At 43.6% G+C, this 17,802-nt stretch overlaps 1 protein-coding gene across 1 annotated transcript in view; it reads right to left on the bottom strand.

The window, feature by feature from the left end:
* Positions 1-339: 339 nt before the first annotated feature.
* The window catches only part of PKHD1 (PKHD1 ciliary IPT domain containing fibrocystin/polyductin), a 436,391-nt gene continuing 418,928 nt past the window's right edge, over positions 340-17,802 (bottom strand). Inside the window, exons 59-60 of the mRNA XM_053273219.1 lie at positions 15,653-15,787; positions 340-1,209 (exon numbers count right to left, since the gene is read on the bottom strand). Of these exons, the coding sequence (XP_053129194.1) occupies positions 878-1,209; positions 15,653-15,787 (467 nt within the window). The 3' untranslated portion in view covers positions 340-877. The remainder of the gene's footprint in view (positions 1,210-15,652; positions 15,788-17,802) is intronic.

Here is a 17,802-nt window from a genome sequence, read left to right as displayed (position 1 = left end):
TGGGCATGTTGTTTATTAGAGATGGGTCACAGCCATCACATGATGTGTTTCTCTGTACTTGTTTTGCATAGTAACTGGTAGAGATGGGCAACTTACTACTTGATTGCACCAGCTCATGGAATGAGTTCCAGAAAATTATACGCCAGGAGAGCAAGAATGGCATTTGCTCTGTGGGGTTCTGATCCCTGTGGTAAAAGTAAGGTGTAAATCAGTTCTTATTCTAAGATCTTATTAAATAAAGCAAACTATTGAAAAGTACTAACTAAAATCTCTGCCTGTGGTTCACCTTCCTGATCATGGGAAATGTTAGTTTCAACAAATATTCTTACAATTTAAGGATCTATAGTAAGTTCATCTTTCATTTATTTATTTAACAAAACTCTGCTAAACAAACGAGCAAATGAACAAAGAGCAGTGATTCATTTACAACTTTACATCAAATACTTGCATAAAAGAAACAGGGTAAAAAATCAAGGAAGCATCTGTAGATAATAAGAATATCTTCAATATCTAATAGAATAGGTTATCCCCAAAGATAGGTTATCCCCAAATCGACTAAAGCAAGCTATAGTGACTTGTGCTAGAGGCACAGTACATGACTTACTAGTAAATGAGGCTGTTCTCACGCTCAGCCTAACCCAGGCTAGGGAAGCCCAGCCTGGTTAGGCTGAATGTGAGAACTGCGGGGATTGGGCCTGATCCCAGCAGGGCAGCGCCACCTAGCCTGGCTTTGTGTGAATAGCCCTAGTGTCAGATTGGTTTTAACAATTAAGATGAATTGATTCCATTGTTTGTTTCTTAAAATCACTGAAGCAATTCAGATCTTGTAGCTTTGATCACTTTTCTCATGAATTCCATCCCAGGAAGCATTGTATTTTCACACCACTATAATTTGTTGCTTCCCCCTCACACCTCCTCCTGACCTTGTAGGAGGTTTTTCTAAATGTCTTTTTTGTTTCAGTTGTCCCTCTTTCATTTCTTTCTGTTGAGCATAGTCAAATATATGTTGATTGGCCTCCTTCCATTCATTAAGTTCCTTGATGTCAAGTTGCTGAAGCTCTACAGAACCCCATACGGATTTCTCAGCATGGGTCCGATCACCATATTTCACACTCTTAACCACTCCCACTGATGGGCTGTTAAATGTTCGTTGATGCAACTTCTTTAATGGCTCTGCTGTATTTTCAGTCTCTCTATGCAGTTTCAGATCTGTTAAAGAAATAACATGACTTCCAGTTAATTGAATACATTCTTGTTCTCAATGGCTGCTCTACAACTATCCCAAGGGTACATGATGGGACATATGGTTTTCTGCACACCAATGCCTAGACAATAGAAAGGCAACTGCATTTCCCTTTCCATGCACTATGGCAATGTTTCAGGTTGGTCTTGACTATTTTTGTATTTCCTAATATGTAGCTTTACATTCACATTCTAAGACCAGAAAAAAATGGAAATAATATCTTCTCATTGTGAGAACATATATAGTGTGTCTTTATACAGCTGGATTGGCATAACTAAATTAAAGCAGAACTAATCTTTAATTTGATTTATGTTATACTAAGTTATAAGCTGAATGATGCTGTCTTATACCCTTCATCCTCAACCAAAGTTAATACCATTTTAAAAATTATTGGATCAAAAATCTGGGGCTCACTCATGGGAATTAAAAATTAGTTGGCATATACAAAATAAAAATAGCTCTAACTTTGATGGTTTCTCAGTTTCCAAAACCAACATCTTTTTAACAGGGAGGGGAATTCAGACATTAGACATTCCATGTCATGCATATTATATTTGCTTAAGATATTGTTATTCTTGTTTAAATTTGAACATACTGGGATTTTTTAATGGTCTTGCAATAATTCCTTTGAAAAAGAGAGTCTAAAGGACTGGATTACCTTTATGAGAGAGAGAGAGAGAGAGAGAGAGAGAGAGAGAGAGAATCTGCCCATTAATTATTTACACGATGGCTCCAATCAATGTGGTACCTGTCATCCTCACCAGCCGAAATGAAAGTTCACTATGTAAAGGTGCCAAGGGAGAATGGCAGCTTCCCACTGCGAATTTATAGACAGAACTAAAGTCAGCACACATAACATGTCAGAGCCAACATCAGAAAGAATCAGATCCTTTGATCTCAGACCTCCACAGGAAGCTTAGATCTCAGACAAATTAGATAAAAAATGAATTTATAGCAGATATGTATCCTAAGGCACACAGCTGAATGCTGTATTTTGAAAGAGTATGGCAAATATCAAAACATATAAACTGTAGCATTTCCTCTCTTGCTCCTTCTGCTTTTCTGTGATAAATATTAATTAAAATAAGATGAAACTCAAAACTAGCCTCTCTCTGCCTCTTACATAAGCAACAAGTTTAGGACCAGAAAACCTCTTGTAATCCCTTATTTACATTCTGCTGTTAGAGTAACCAGCACAGAAGAACTGTGGTCTGCCCTTTTGTTAAGTAGCTGGTTCAAACCCATGCTCCTGCCCTACCTCCACCCATAAAGTAGTCACTCAGGTGATGTGAAGAGGTGATGTAACTTGCGATGGCTGGATGGGAATCATTATCAGCTGCACTCCCTGGGGCAATATACATATGCACTGGAGGACCTTAAAATAGAGATACATTTTAAAGACCCCACAGAACAGAAAGAAGAATGGCAACTGGGTAGAAGAATGGTTTGGAACTGGGATTTTAAATCCATTGTCAGCATACACAGCATGGGGGGCCCCCTAAAATAAAGGAGCAGCAGTGAACATATGTTCAAAACGGTTGTTTGAAAAAGCACCCTGGCAAACTCAAGAGCATGCAAATTGCAGTTACAATTCTCAGGCAAAGATTACTTTAACAATGGCATCAGAGTATTGAGATTCTTCTTTTAAAACATGATTGGAATTTCACATCATTTATCAACACATACAATAAATAAATAAAACACTGGATGTAAAGATCAGGGGCGTAGCTAGGGGAGAGGAGGTCCGTGTTTGGCCCCCTCCCCGGCAGACTTGCTGGTGTGTGTGCACGCGCGCACATACACAAAGCATACATGCCCACTCTCAACACCCCGTGTGTGACTTCACATGCAAGGGGGCATGGCCAGAGCTCATTCCCAGCTGGCGATTCATTCTGGTGTGCCTGTTTTTCCCTTTTCCTCTCCTGAGCTCGAGGGAGAGAAAGGAAAAACACCCAGAGAGCAATGAAGCACCACCCAGAAACCTGAATTGCACAGCTCTTGGGGGGCCACCTGACACACCTTAGCCCCTCCCCGCAAGATCCACCCAGCTAACCCTCATTTTCCAACCTTGTTCATTGCCAGCTGTATGTGCTTTGTTCATTCTCTCCCTCGCCCACACACCTAGCAATGAGCTTGGAAATTGACTTTGGAGAGCTCAAGCGGACCCTCTGGGGCTCTGGCCACGCCCCCTTGTGTGTAATGTCATATGCAAGGGGGGTGGCCAGAGACCCAGAAGGCCCTCCAAAGCTCCTTTCCCAACTCGTTGAAAGGGAGAGAATGAACAAAACATGAGCAGTTGGCAATGAATATGACTGGAAATGAGGGTCGGCTGGGTAGAGCTTGCAGGGAGGGGAGAGAGGTGAGTCAGCCCCCCCCCCCAGGTCCCAGACAATTCAGGTTTCTTGAATCCATCTGCCCTTCATTATAGCCCCTGGTAAAGATTCTTTTGCTCACAATAGCTGTTTTACACCATGCTAGAGTGTTATACAAGAAAAGTGAATCAAAATCCCAAGAAATCTTCTGCTTCCACCACAACTTGTACAAGTTATTTTGCTTTGCATAAACAAAAGCATGAGCTATAGAGTTTTTGTGCAAGCATCTGCAAAAGAGCACTAGTGACGATTTTCCTTCTGCTCATTTTAGATCCAACCATATCATATTCAACTCCCCTTTCCTTAAGATCACAGTGTAGAATAAATTCAATTAATGTTTTACTCATATAGCCATGATCAAAATTTGCAAGTACCACAAGTATATATTGGCTTTGCCTTGTCTGCCTAGTACCAATCTTTTTTATGCTCATTACAGCAAGAAAGAAAAGAAGCTTATAAGGGCATATTCTAAGGTTACTCAGTAAGGTTACCATGAGTCCATATAGCCTAGTGTTGTCTGCTCTGATTATCTTTCCAAGCTCTCAGGCACAAGTCTTTCCCACACCTGCCATCAGGTGCTGGGAAGTGAACTTGGTCCTTTTTGCACGCTCTATTTTATCTATCTATCTATCTATCTATCTATCATGTTTTTATACCGCCCAAAATTTACATCTTTGGGCGGTTTACAACAAAATAAAAACAGAAAGTAAAACATTAGTTAAAAACCACAAACAAGAAATTTAAAACACAACAATTTAAAAATTTTAAAACAATATTCTAAAACAACATTAAAACAATTTAAACAATATTAATTAAAAGCCTGGGTGAACAGATGCATCTTTAAAGACTTTTTAAATGCCATCAGAGATGGGGAAGCTCTTATTTCACTAGGGAATGCATTCCAAAGCCTCAGGGCAGCAGCGGAGAAGGCCCGTCCCTGAGTAGCCACCAGACAAGCTGGTGGCAAATGCAGATGGATCTCTCCTGATGATCTCAGTGGGTGGTGGGGTTCATGATGAAGAAGACATTCTCTTAAATACCCAGGGTCCAAGCCATTTAGGGCTTTATAGGTTATAACCAATACCTTGTATTTTGCCCAGAAACATATCGGCAGCCAGTGTAGCTCCAATATGGGAGTAACAAGGTCTCTTCTAGATGACCCAGAGACTAGCCTGGCTGCCACATTCTGGATCAACTGTACTTTCCGGACTACATACAAGGGCAGCCCCACATAGAGCGCATTGCAGTAATCCAGTCTGGAGGTTACCAGCAGATGTACCACTGTTTTGAGGTCATTCGTCTCACAAAATGGATACAGCTGGAGTATCAGCCAAAGCTGATAGAAGGCACCTCTGGCCACTGCCTCAAACTGGAACACTAGCGAGAGACTTGGATCAAGAAGCACTCCTAGACTGCATACCTGTTCCTTCTGGGGAAGTGTGACCCCAACAGGCAGATTAAAATCGTCTCTCAAGTTTCAACCCTGCACAATGAGTAGATCTATCTTATCTGGATTCAGTCTCAGTTTGTTATCCCTCATCCAGCCCATCACCGACTCCAGGCAGGCATTTAGGGAGGTTATGCCTTATCCTGATGATCCTGACAAGGAGAAATAGATTTGGGTGTCATCAGCATACTGATAGCACCCTGCACCAAATCTCCTGATGATCTCTCCCAGAGGTTTCATGTAGGTGTTAAACAACATCAGAGACAATATGGAGCCCTGAGGGACACCATACAAAATTTCAGATTTTGAAGAAAAGCAATCTCCAAGGGACACCATCTGGAACCTACCCGAGAGGTAGGAGCGGAACCACTGCAAAGTAGTGCCTCCCACTCCCAACACCCTCAGATGCTTCAGAAGGATACTATGGTCAATAGTATCGAAAGCCGCCGAGAGGTCCAAAAGGACCAACAGAGTCATTCTTTGTCAATTCCCAATTGGAGATCATCTATCAGGCTGACCAAGGCAGTCTCTACCCCGAAAGCCAATTTGAAATGGGTCAAGATAATCAGTTTCCTCCAAGATTTTCTGAAGCTGGGAGGACACCACCCTCTCAATTACCTTGCCCAGCCATGGAAGGTTGGAGACAGGCCTGTAGTGCTCAGCTCTGAGGGATCCAAGGTAGGCTTCTTCAGAAGTGGTCTAATAATCACCTCCTTAAGACACAGAGGCATCCTACCTTCCCTCATAGATGCATTTATAATATCTACCAGGCCTTCTACAACAACCCCCCTGTCAGATAGTATAAGCCATGTTGGACAAGGGTAAAAAGAACAGGTGATTGGCCACACCATTCCAATCAGCTTGTCCAAATCTTCAGGAGTCACAAACTGCAACTGATCCAACCTAACCACATAAGAGGAGTCGCTGGACACCTCCACATCAGACACTGAAGTATTACTCCTCCTCTTCTGTGCATAATTACATCCCTAAACTGCACCTGTTTAAGGAGGTGCAAGCCATGCCCATTTGGATATGAGATTTCCCTCTATGGAGGTTTACGCCAAAATTCTTGAAGCTGAGCTCCAGAAAGTTCTGAATGAGGTTCTGCACATGCATAGTTCCAATTAGGTGTGACCGCACAAAGACCACAAAAAGAACATATAGTTAAGTAGGCTTGGGCCAGAAACAGCTCCACCGTGTTTTGGCGGCAGTGGGGGTATTCCCTTAAAGGCAGGGGAGGGTGCACTCACCCCTCCTGGTGCATTTCCAATGCCAGCGCTCCATTGTTTTAAAGCCCCTCAGGGCAGCAGCGTTCCTCCCTGCTGCCCCATTGCCATCATCAGCCAGATGTGGCTGGAAGTACCAGGCGTGCATGCATCCAAAATGTAGGTAAGAGATGAAAGTAGGAATTGGCAAACACCAGGAGCAAGCTTTTGTCTCCACCTTTCTGCTATTAAGAATATGATTTATATCCCCTAAAGGTAAAGTTGTGCCATCAAGTAGGTGTTGACTGCTGGAGACCACAGAGCCCTGTGGTTGTCTTTGGTAGAATACAGGAGGGGTTAACCATTGCCATCTCCTGCACAGTGTGAGATGATGCCTTTCAGCATCTTCCTATATCACTGCTGCCTGATACAGGTGTTTCCCATAATCTGGGAAGCATACCAATGAGGATTCAAACCAGTAACTTCAAGATGCTCCCTAGGCAAGTTACTTCCCTAGTCTTCCCTAAAAGGGATTTAAGGTACATGTATGGTATTATCTCTCTATTTTAGTTTCCAACTGTTTCCATCTAGCACACTTTTGTCGACTTTGACTAACTTTCCAAGATCTCAGCCAGAGATTTTCACCAGACCTGCCATCACCAGCCCTCTCATTGCAGGTGCCAGGGATTGAACTTGGCCTTTTCTGCAAGCAAAACATGTGCTCTAATCAGGGTCATTGTGCCTATCCAGTCACTACAATCATTGAGAAGCATAATGATCCAAATGGATATTGGATACCCCTAAACCTACTTTATAAAAGAGAGACTGTAACCTTATGTCTGTTCTAATTCCAGATGAATTAATCATTTCATTTTTTCTCACAAATTAAAAACAATCTAGGAAGGTGCTGGGGAATCGTATAGGATACAACCAACAGTCTAGGCAGCACATCCATTTGTACAATAGCCAGACTTCCAAACCATGAATGCCCAGCCTCATTACACTGAATCATACTTTTTTACGATCTTATAGAATGTAAAGGTGGTCCTTATTATCCATGGTCCCAGCAACTGCGGTTTTGTATATCCACAGTGAGGTCCTAGAGACCTGGTTTTTATATGTGCAGGTGCAAATATAGCTGATCTTCACCTATCAGTGGTTTCTAGGCTCTTTTAAAAAATCTTGTTTCCTCCCCACTAAAACTGGAGGAATTAGGGGTTGGGGGGGGGCATTGCTGGAGACCTGGAGATTGCTATTTGCGGTTTCCATATTTGCGCCTATATGTGAGTACAGAACCCCCATGAATAACTAGGGCCACCTGTACTATAGTTCAAGTTGATGATTTCTTTAATATTAAGATACATTCCCAGATGTTTCACTGATTTATCCAGCTGCTTGAAAGGAAATTTAGCTTGAAGAGACTTTTAAAGTTCATCCATGGTTGTAACATTTAATATTTCTTTTTTATTAATATTAAGCTTATATTCTGAAACTTTGCCCTAAGATGTGGATTTCCTTTATGGCAAGGACACAGGAGGGTTTTTGACACATAAAGCCACATCACCCGCAAAAACACTTCATTTGTGTTGCATTATCTACCCCCTCCATGTCCTGATTATTCCTAACTGCCATTGCCAAAGGCTATCATGAACAAGAGAAAGAATAGAGGAAAGCCCTCCCTTACCTCTATAGAAAAAGAGAAGTTATCAGATAAATAGTTATTTGACCCTTATACTGGCTTTAGGGTTCTGACAGATTTAGTTAATGGCTCTAATCTAGATGCCCCTGAAGCGATCTTCATGATCGCTCCAGGAGGCTACCCACTTCTTCAGGGAGGAAGCCTGAAAGTGCTTACCCTGCCGCAGATGATCACTGCCTCCACCCTGGACAGCTGGATCAACCGCCCACATGATTACTGGCTCTGTCACAGAGCCAGTTGGGGCAGCAGGGATCAGGGGCCAGTTGGGCCCCAGAAGTCCCCAAATGCCCTGCACAAGTATTCAGGACCCCGCAATGCCGGGAGGCTTGTTTTAGCCTCCTGGCCGGGGATCTCCTCATGAGTCACTGCAGTGCGGAGCCACGCCGAGGTGACTCACAATCAGGGAAAGGGGATTAGCGGAGCGCTAGGTCTGCTAACCTTGTTTTAGGGGTGGGGAATTAGGCGGGCTAGCAGCCGAGAGCTGCGTGGCCCCCTTGTGCTGCACTTGACCATGGAAAACCAGGCTGGCCTTCCTTAGCCCAGTTTTCCGGGTTTGTGAGAATAGCTTCCCGGAGTCCATCCTTAAAGGGTTTCCAGATTCGAATCCTGACAGAGCCCTGCTTCTCTTGAAGTCCTACAGAAGAAAGGAGATCATCTGGAAGCAAGATAATTTTCCCAATCCATATTCTATGATGCAGCTGAAACCTTTCTCTAAAAGTATGAACAAAAGAACATAAGAACAGCCCTGCTGGATCAGACCCAAGGCCCATCTAGTCCAGCATCCTGTTTCACACAGTGGCCCACCAGATGCCACTGGAAGCCACAGGCAGGAGTTGAGGGCATGCCCACTCTCCTGCTGTTACTCCTCTGCAACTGGTATTCAGAGGCATCCTGCCTCTGAGGTTGGAGGTGGCCTATAGTAGGGATCTGCACAAAACCGGTTCACCCGGTTTGGTTCGAATTCGAACCGGGTTTGAACCAGGAGGGGGTGGTTCAGTTTTGTTTTTTTCTGAACCACCCCCTGGTTCGGTTCGAATTCAAACTGGTTCGGACACCCAAAAATTGGTAGGATGGTAGCTGGCACCCAGGGGTACCTGCCACCCAAACCCCAAAGCAATTAATTTTTTTCTCATAGGGTATAATGAGATTTTCAATGAGACACCATGAATCCACTCTAATTTGCTATCATAGAATCCAAACTCAGAATACCTCAGAAACTACAGAAACCTTGGCACCCTATGTGCACTACACCACCACCCGCTCTGGGCCACCCCAGCACCCCCCAAGTGTACTTATGGGGCTGCTGAAAGCTCCATTATACCTTATGAGGAAAAACCTTAAAGACGCGTAAACTTCAACAATTCACCAAAAATCAGCCCTCTGCCCAAATCCTTTGAAAAAATTCAGGTAGCTTACTTGCCCCTACCTGGCACTACCGCCAACCCCACACTGCTCTAGGCCACCCCTTTGCCCCCGACGTGAAGCTATACATTTGCTGACATCTCCATGCTTCTTTATGGAGAAAAACCCTAAAGACCGGTAAACTTCAAAAATCACTTAAAAATCATCCCTTTGCCCAATTCCTTTCAAATAATTGTGATAGCTTCCTTGCCCACCCTAGGAACTGCCACCCACCACACTCTACTCTAAGACACCCCTTTCCCCCCGACGTGAAGCTATACATTTGCTGCAATCCTAATTATTCTCTATGAGAAATTCAAAAATACTTTAACAATTCACCAATAATCAGAGGACTGTCCAATTGCCTTGGGGCTTTGTGGGTGGTAGGCACCCCTGTCTGTCTACCACCCACCCCGCCTTTGTGCCCCTAGGTGCTCCAAAATAGGGGATATGGACTGGTTCGGGTCCCATTAGACTCTATGAGAAAAATAATTGAAAATATTTCAAATATTCATAAAATATCGTAGGACTGTCTGATTGCTTCAGGGATTGGGTGGTTGTTGGCACCCATGGGTGCTACACAATAAGGTATAATGGCCTGGTTCAAGTCCCATTATACCCTATGAGAAAAAATAAAAATAATTTTCAAAAATTCATTAAAAATCGTACGAGTGTCTGATTGTTTTGGGGTTTGGATGACAGGTACTCCTGTGTTCCAGCTACCATCCTACCAATTTTTGGATGTCTTAACCAGTTCAAACCAGTTCAAACCAGTTCAAATCGAACCACCCCCTGGTTCGGTTCAAATTCGAACCTTTGAACCACCCTGGTTCGAATTTGAACCGGTTTGCACATCCCTAGCCTATAGCCTTCTTACTAGTAGCCGTTGATAGACCTCTCCTCCATGAAGTTATCTAAAGCCATCAAACTAGTAGCCAACACCACATCTTGTGGCAGAGAATTCCACAAGTTGATTATGCGTTGTGTGAAAAAGTACTTCCATTTGTTGGTCCTAAATTTCTTGGCTACCATTTTCATGGGATGACCCTTGGTTCTAGTGTTATGTGAGAGGGAGAAAAATTTCTTCCTATCCACTTCCTCTACACCATGCATGATATTATAACCTCTATCATGTCTACCTGCAGTCTTTTTTCTAAACTAAAAAGCCCCAGGTGAGGTAACCTTGCCTCAAAGGAAGGTGTTCTAGGCCCCTGATCATCCTCGTTGCCCTCTTCTGCACCTTTCCCAGTTCTACAATATCCATTTTAAGATACGGTGACTGAAGCTGTACGCAGTACTCCAGATGTGGCCGCACTATAGTTTTGTATAAGGGCATCATAATATTCACAGTTTTATTTCCAGTCCCCTTCCTAATGATCCCTAGCATGGAATTGGCCTTTTTCATAGTTGTCACACATTGGTATAGGCAAGGTGTGAAAAGCCTGTTAATTCAAATGCCAGGAAAGTGGTAACCCTGGTGTTATTACAGGGAACACTACCACTTTCTAGGCTGAAATCTGGAAAACTGAAATTAATAGTGTCTTTGCTCTTGCAAACTTCCCAAACTTTTCATGGTTTTGATATGCAAACAATGTTTTCAGATCACAAAAAAGATAATTATTGATTGATTGATTGTATTTCTATACCACCTGATATAGAAATCTCCAGTCGGTAAGTATAATGTAAGTATATGAGTGACTTCATGAACTAGAAGTGTATTGTGGCAGTATTGCATAAACTCACGACATGCCCTCCCCCCCCCCGGCCTACAGAAAGGTTTCTTCTCCTCACTCCATGGCACTGTTGTCAGCTTATCCATTGGTTTCACCACTGGAACCAATATGAACCACTGCTGCTAAATCTGAGCTATATTGTAACAGGAAAAATGATTACAAAATTTAAAGAAAGTGATTGAGAGTGTTATCATGATTCCAAGTTTAGAAAAATGATCAGGATCAGGATGGTTCAAACATCTGATATCTCACCAAGTAATGGTATATCAGTATGGGCCCTAATTCTCCCATAAGAATGCAGAGTAAATGCAGTAACAGGATCTCTAGCTTCAAGAGTTAACAGATATGTCAAATATCTTAAAATTCTAAATATAATATAGAGCATATAATATATCTTCCCTATAAAAATTTAAATATATGTACATGGAACCAAAAAAGCCATAATTACATGAATAAGTGGAAGCTGAATTTTGGAAAGTGAGAATAGAATTCTGGTAAATTCGGGAACCTCTGCAGAATCTCAAGTATGGTGAAGTACTATAGATGATGGTGAAGTACTATACGATGGTGAAGTACTATAGAAATGTGAAAGTAAGCATTATTCAGGTCTATGGACGCAAACCAGACATTTTGAAAGAGGAGCTGCAGAATTATAAGGATGGTAAATATGCGGAACCTCTTGTAGCGCACAAAGTGATTCACACCTCTCAAGTCTAGGATGGGCCTCAGTCCTCCATCCCTCTTGGGAACTGTAAAGTAATAAAACCCCATGTGATGGTTGTGGCACACTCTTTTGGTGACTCTTTTTTTGTATCAATGACCTGACTTCTTGAAGGAGGTCTTGAGAAGGCGGTGTCACCCAAATTCCTGAGAAAAGGGGTAAGAATTGAAACTCGATTGCATAGCCATTTCAGACAACAGCCAAGAACCACACATCTGATGTTATAGCTACCAATGCTTGATAGTAGACTGACAGGGAAGGCATGGCAGCATCATTGTCTTTTGGGGTAGGATGTCTTAGACTTGAGAGCAGATTGTGTTCAAGAGCTGGAAGGTGACACAGTGGGTTTGTGATTTGGGTAGTGGTGCTGCTGTCGAAAGGAATCAATAGAGTGATAAGATGATGTCCTGGATTGTGAATAAGATGGCAAAAATTTCTTTCAAGTAGAGGGTGCAGATGAAGTTGAAACTAGTGAGAATCCCATTTACCTTGCCATGGAATGCAGCTTCTGAACCCAGGGTATCAATAGTCTTTTGGCAGAACAGTGCCTCATCTTCAAAGGGTAAGCCCTTAAGGCATGCCCTGGACCCTTGAAACAGAGAAGAAGACCCCAACCAGGCATGCCTCCGCAAAGAGATTACTGTAGACAGAGCAGGATCTGCAGTCTGCACAGTGTACATGTAGGCCTTGGTTCAGGAGAACTAGGGCAGCATCCTTCTGGTCTTGTTGGAGCTGATTGAGGAATGACTCCTATTTCTCTAGGATGAAGTGCTGGTAGCATGCCTAGCAGGCATGATGGATTGCAACACATATAAGAAGCTAGCTGTTGAATAAAACATTTTGCCCAACATGTCCAGTTTCTTCCCTTCCTTGTCAAAATGGGTAGATAATAGTCGTTGCCTGTTTCTAGTCTGCGCAGACTCGACAGCTACTTTTTGACAGGGTGTTTTGTCAGAAAAACAGTATCTCTCTGCTAGACTCTATACATGTTCTCCAATTTCTTGGAGGTGGCCAGGATAGATGCAGGCTTCTCCCACTCTGCTCTAACCACTTGAGCCAGCATAGGTATTGGGGTAATACCACTGGAACGTCTATCTAGCTCAGTATTGTCTTCACAGACTGGCAGCTGCTTCTTCAAGGTTGCAGGCAGGAATCTCTCTCAGCCCTATCTTGGAGATGCCAGGGAGGGAACTTGGAACCTTCTGCTCTTCCCAGAGCGGCTCCATCCCCTAAGGGCAATATTTGAGAGTGTTCACACACCAAGTTTCCCATTCATATATAACCAGGACAGACCCTGCTTAGCAAATGGGACAAGTAATGCTTGCTACCATAAGACCAGTTCTCCTCTCCTCTTAACATAATATTAAGCAAAATGATGTCTAGACTTGGAGCCCTCATTCTCGTGAAAAGAGTAGCCATCCTCAGGAGAGGAAGAGTATCTTGAGGGATGAGGTGTGCTTTTCCCTTGGGGAGTAAGATCTTCTTTTGAATGATGTCTGCATTTCTTGTGCCCCAATTTGTCTGGTCCAGGTGACTGGCTGAGGCTTCTGCTACAAGGGTTTCTAGAGTGTACACTTACAGGAGAGTTCAGTGGTTCAGCAAAAATCACTGGGTCTGAGTCAGAGTGCTAGGGATGTGTGAACAGTTTCAAATCCTGTTTTTTGTTTAGGTACCAAAGTCACAGGTACTATTGATGGCCCTAGTGCCATGCGAGTGGTGGCCTTCTTAGTGATCTTTGTTGGTTTAGCTTCCAGTACGAACAAGGGCGCCACCCTCTTCTTAGGCTTCAAGGGATCTCTAATAGGGAAGATGGCACCACCTCCTAACTCAGGGTAGGATGAATGAGCGCAGCCATGTTAGGGATTGGCTGCTGTGCAGAATTAGGACTCAGCATCTCCAGCAGGAGAGGAGAGCTGGTCTTGTGGTAGCAAGCACGACTTGTCCCCTTAGCTAAGCAGGGTCAACCCTGGTTGCATCTGAATGGGAGACTTGATGTGTGAGCACAGCAAGATATTCCCCTTCAGGGAATGAAGCTGCTCTGGGAAGAGCTTAAGGTTTCAAGTTCCCTCCCTGGCTTCTCCAAGATAGGGCTGAGAGAGATTCCTGGCTGCAACCTTGGAGAAGCCGCTGCCAGTCTGTGAAGACAATACAGAGCTAGATAGACCAATGGTCTGACTCAGTATATGGCAGCTTCCTATGTTCCTATGTTCCTAGCAGGGGCTGCTGCTTCAGAATTGAGGGCGTGGCGAGTGCTATCAGCATAATTGCCAAGGCTTGAGCATGGAGCGCGGTCGGAAGCGCTGTCAGGTACGACTGCACCGGGCATCGCCCACAGACTGCATATTAGCCCTAGTACAAGGGGTGTTCAAATCGGGCATGCTGGCAGCAGAGGAACTCGCTAGCAGTGCTCTTTCCCACAAAAGAGTGCAGAGGCACATTGCCAGCCCGATTATAACGGGCCTACCTGGTGAATCCCCCGCAGACAGAGCAGGAGTCAGGATGGTGCAATTCTCTTAGGCAAGAAAGGCACAGAGAATGACTGTCCACGGAGGGGATCTTCGCCAGGCACTGGTTGCAACGTTTTAACGGAATTCTTGTGGCCATAAAAGGCCCAGGGAGAAGTGAGTGGGGGTGGGAAGGAGGGAACGTGAACGAAATCAAGATGCAAAACTGACGGAAAGAAAACAAGGAGATAGATAGGCAGAGCAAATAAATAACTTGAGAGAGGGCTAAAAGAAATACTTGCTAATTATAACAAATTTGTTGATAGGCTGACAGCAAAGCAGCAGAAAGTCACTGAGGTACAGCTACTGGTCAGAGAACAGCTTATGTATATCTATCTATATCTATATCTACACATACAAACACACACACACATATATATACTCACACATACATACATACGTGTGTGTGTGTGTGTGTGTGTGTGTGTGTGTGTGTGTGTGTGTGTGTGTGTATGAATGAGGTGGGAAGACACACACAGACAGTTTTCTTTGGCTTACTTTGGCTTTGGCTTACTTTCAGGTTAAGTAGTAGCTATTTCAGCAGAGTAGCAATAGCTCCTGGAAAAGACTTTGATTGCCTAAATATTCCTGTTGAGTATCACTGTTTCCTCTGACTGTGGTTGTTCTGCTTTCATGCTTTCCTCTTTCTGTTGCTCATTTCGCCTTCCAAACAAGTTACATGGGTGATTCCAGGCAATCCGGAATCATGTTGTGAATAGAAATTAATTAATTATCATTATCGGTAGTGACCTGCTAGGGTTGCTGCACAACTTCAAAGGCGTAGTGTCAGGGCTGCTGCAGAATGCCTAGAAACCGCTTCTGGGCAACAGCACAGCACTCCTTCCGTTGGGCTGCCTCTGAAGTTGTGCAGGAGCCCCAGTGGGTCATTGCAACCGATTGTGGACTGAGCATCATGTTGCCCAATGGTGGTTGTTGTTATTTATTTATTTCAAGGTTGCTCTCAAAAAGCGCCTGAGAATAGCTGAATCAGGAAGGTCAAGCAAACACACGGCAGGAGGCAGCGAGAATGGGAAGCTGACAACTAGACCAGCCTACAGCACCAAGCCAAACATCCTCCCTGTAAAGGCAGCCTTTATTTGGAGTCCTGTTGCAAAGCCCACCTGGATTTCCTCAGAGACATGCTAAATAGCTTCAAAAACCAACCAGGCTGCAGCTAGTTGATGGGCATCATCTGAGACTGAGGAATGTTTAATACAGGGTCAGAAAAGTCCAGCTCAGATCCCGACAGGCCAGAAGTTTAACCTACCATCTGTAAAAAAAGGTTTTGCGGTGAAAGGTGCTTCATGTCTGCATTCAGTTGGCCTACCTTCTCTCATAGCGGGAGTGTTGTGTTTATTCTCTCTCACGGAGTTGCACGGATGGGCATGCAAGATGTGGGGATTTGCCTGGATTTGGGAATGCTTCCTTTTCTTCAGTGCTTGTTCAATAATGTTTTCTACATCTAAATAATCAGAACAATTTAATTAGAATTGCTGCAAGCTTTCATCATTACATCTAACTTTTACTGAAATTTCAGTCAAAAATTGTATAAACACCTGATGTTTTAATTAATGCTTACATTTCAATGCATTGGTTTTGACAGATAATGAACTTTGAAAATTAGAGTGTACTAAAAAGATTATTTCAAACTGAGACTTCACATTTTGACATTTTCCACACCCAGAGGTGGAATTATTTTCTGAAAACTTTACCATGTTGAATTTTTCTGTGAAAAATTTTCCATGCCTAATATTTCTATGTGGCTACTTGAAAAACATTTGAGATACAGTGAGGGGGGATTAATATGGTGAAAGCGTTATTTTTACTATATAAATAGGCCAAATAACAAGTCACATCAGATCACTATTTAGTGAATCAGGAAAACTTGTATATTAATGTTTTTGAGGAGAAAACTAATGCAAATTGGGGGAAATGTGCATGGGAATTTTTTTTTGAAACTTTTCTAGAACATTTCCAATTCAGTTTTTTCTGGAAAACCCACATCTCTGTCCACACCCTAAAAACTCAGCTCCACTGTTCAAGCTGAGACTGATATGCAAGATACAATTTAATTTGATTTGGGGTTTTGAACCACCCAAGACTTTATACTCATAAAGTATAAATCTGATCACCATGAGAAAATTGACAGCTATCAGTCTGCATACAAAGTTGGTATAAAGTCATTAGAATGCCAAAATGGAGACTGCAGTCAACTTCATGCCCCCAAACAATGTGAAAAATGGCGGCAGATTAGATCTAACTCCACATCAGTTGCTACTGCGATTGCACACTGAGAGTTACTATGGAGTAGTGGACACAGCATCAGGATTTGACCAGGAAAATCTAAGTTCAAGTCCTTGCTCAGCTATGAAGCTTACTGAGAGACAGACAGTGGGCTAGTCTCAAGAACTGGTGTAGCAAAATGAAACTGGACTATGCAGGGAGAGCTTCCTGTGTGATGTCACCCCAGCCTCCTCACTGCCCCACATCTCCCCCCCCCAGTCATCCAGGCCCTGTCCAGAGATGGTGTGGATGTCACCCCACCCTCCTTGCCAGCCTCATACCCACTTCACCAGCCCAGATGCTGTCCCTCTTCTCCCGGAGTCAGCTGCATCTTATGCCACACACTGAATCTCACTCCACTCACCTCAGCAGCCGACGGTGCTGAAGTGACAGCAGAGGAGAGAGAAGGAGATCGCGAGGGACACCACCCACCACAGCTGGAGCTGTAAAGAGTGATTTGGGCTGCCCAGAGGGCAGAGCATGCCAGAAGCTGAGCCAGTGCAGGGGGAAGAGAGGTGGTGTCTGGACTACTGAAGTAGTAGGCAGGTTCAGCAAGCAGACTGACAGAGTGGTTGTAAGGATCTAAAGATAATACACATGAAGTGCTTTGAGCACTCAAAAAGAACTGTATGCACCCTAAGTATTATTGTTAGTCATTATTTCTCATAGGAACATAGGAAGCTGCCATATACTGAGTCAGACCATAGGTCCATCTCACTCAGTTTTGTCTACACAGACTGGCAGTGGCTTCTCTAAGGTTGCAGAGAGGAGTCTCTCTCAGCCCTATCTTGGTGATGCTGGGGAGGGAACTTGGAACCTTCTGATGCTCTTCCCAGAGTGGCTCCATCCGTTAAGGGGAATATCTTACAGCGCTCACACTTCTAGTCTCCCTTTCATATGCAACCAGGGCAGATCCTGCTTAGCTTAAGGGGACAAGTCATGCTTGCTACCGCAATCTAACCTACTTCACAGAGTTTATGTTAACAAAAAAGGGGGGGCAATGACAATATATACTGCCTTGAGTTCCTTGTAGGAGAAAAATATAGCAATGAAATATACTGCCTTGTGAGCATGGTGTACATGGTTATGATTATCCTCACAGCAGCCCTATGAGGTAGCTTAGGCTGAGAGACAGTGACTGGCCCAGAGTCATGCCTAGTGAATTTCATGGCTGAATGGGGATTTGAATTTGGT

The sequence above is a fragment of the Hemicordylus capensis genome, chromosome 1 (genome assembly GCF_027244095.1).
Source record: "Hemicordylus capensis ecotype Gifberg chromosome 1, rHemCap1.1.pri, whole genome shotgun sequence".
NCBI lineage: Eukaryota > Metazoa > Chordata > Lepidosauria > Squamata > Cordylidae > Hemicordylus > Hemicordylus capensis.
The sequence above is the reverse complement of the archived record's forward strand: the minus strand, read 5'-3'. Positions and strand labels throughout refer to the sequence as shown.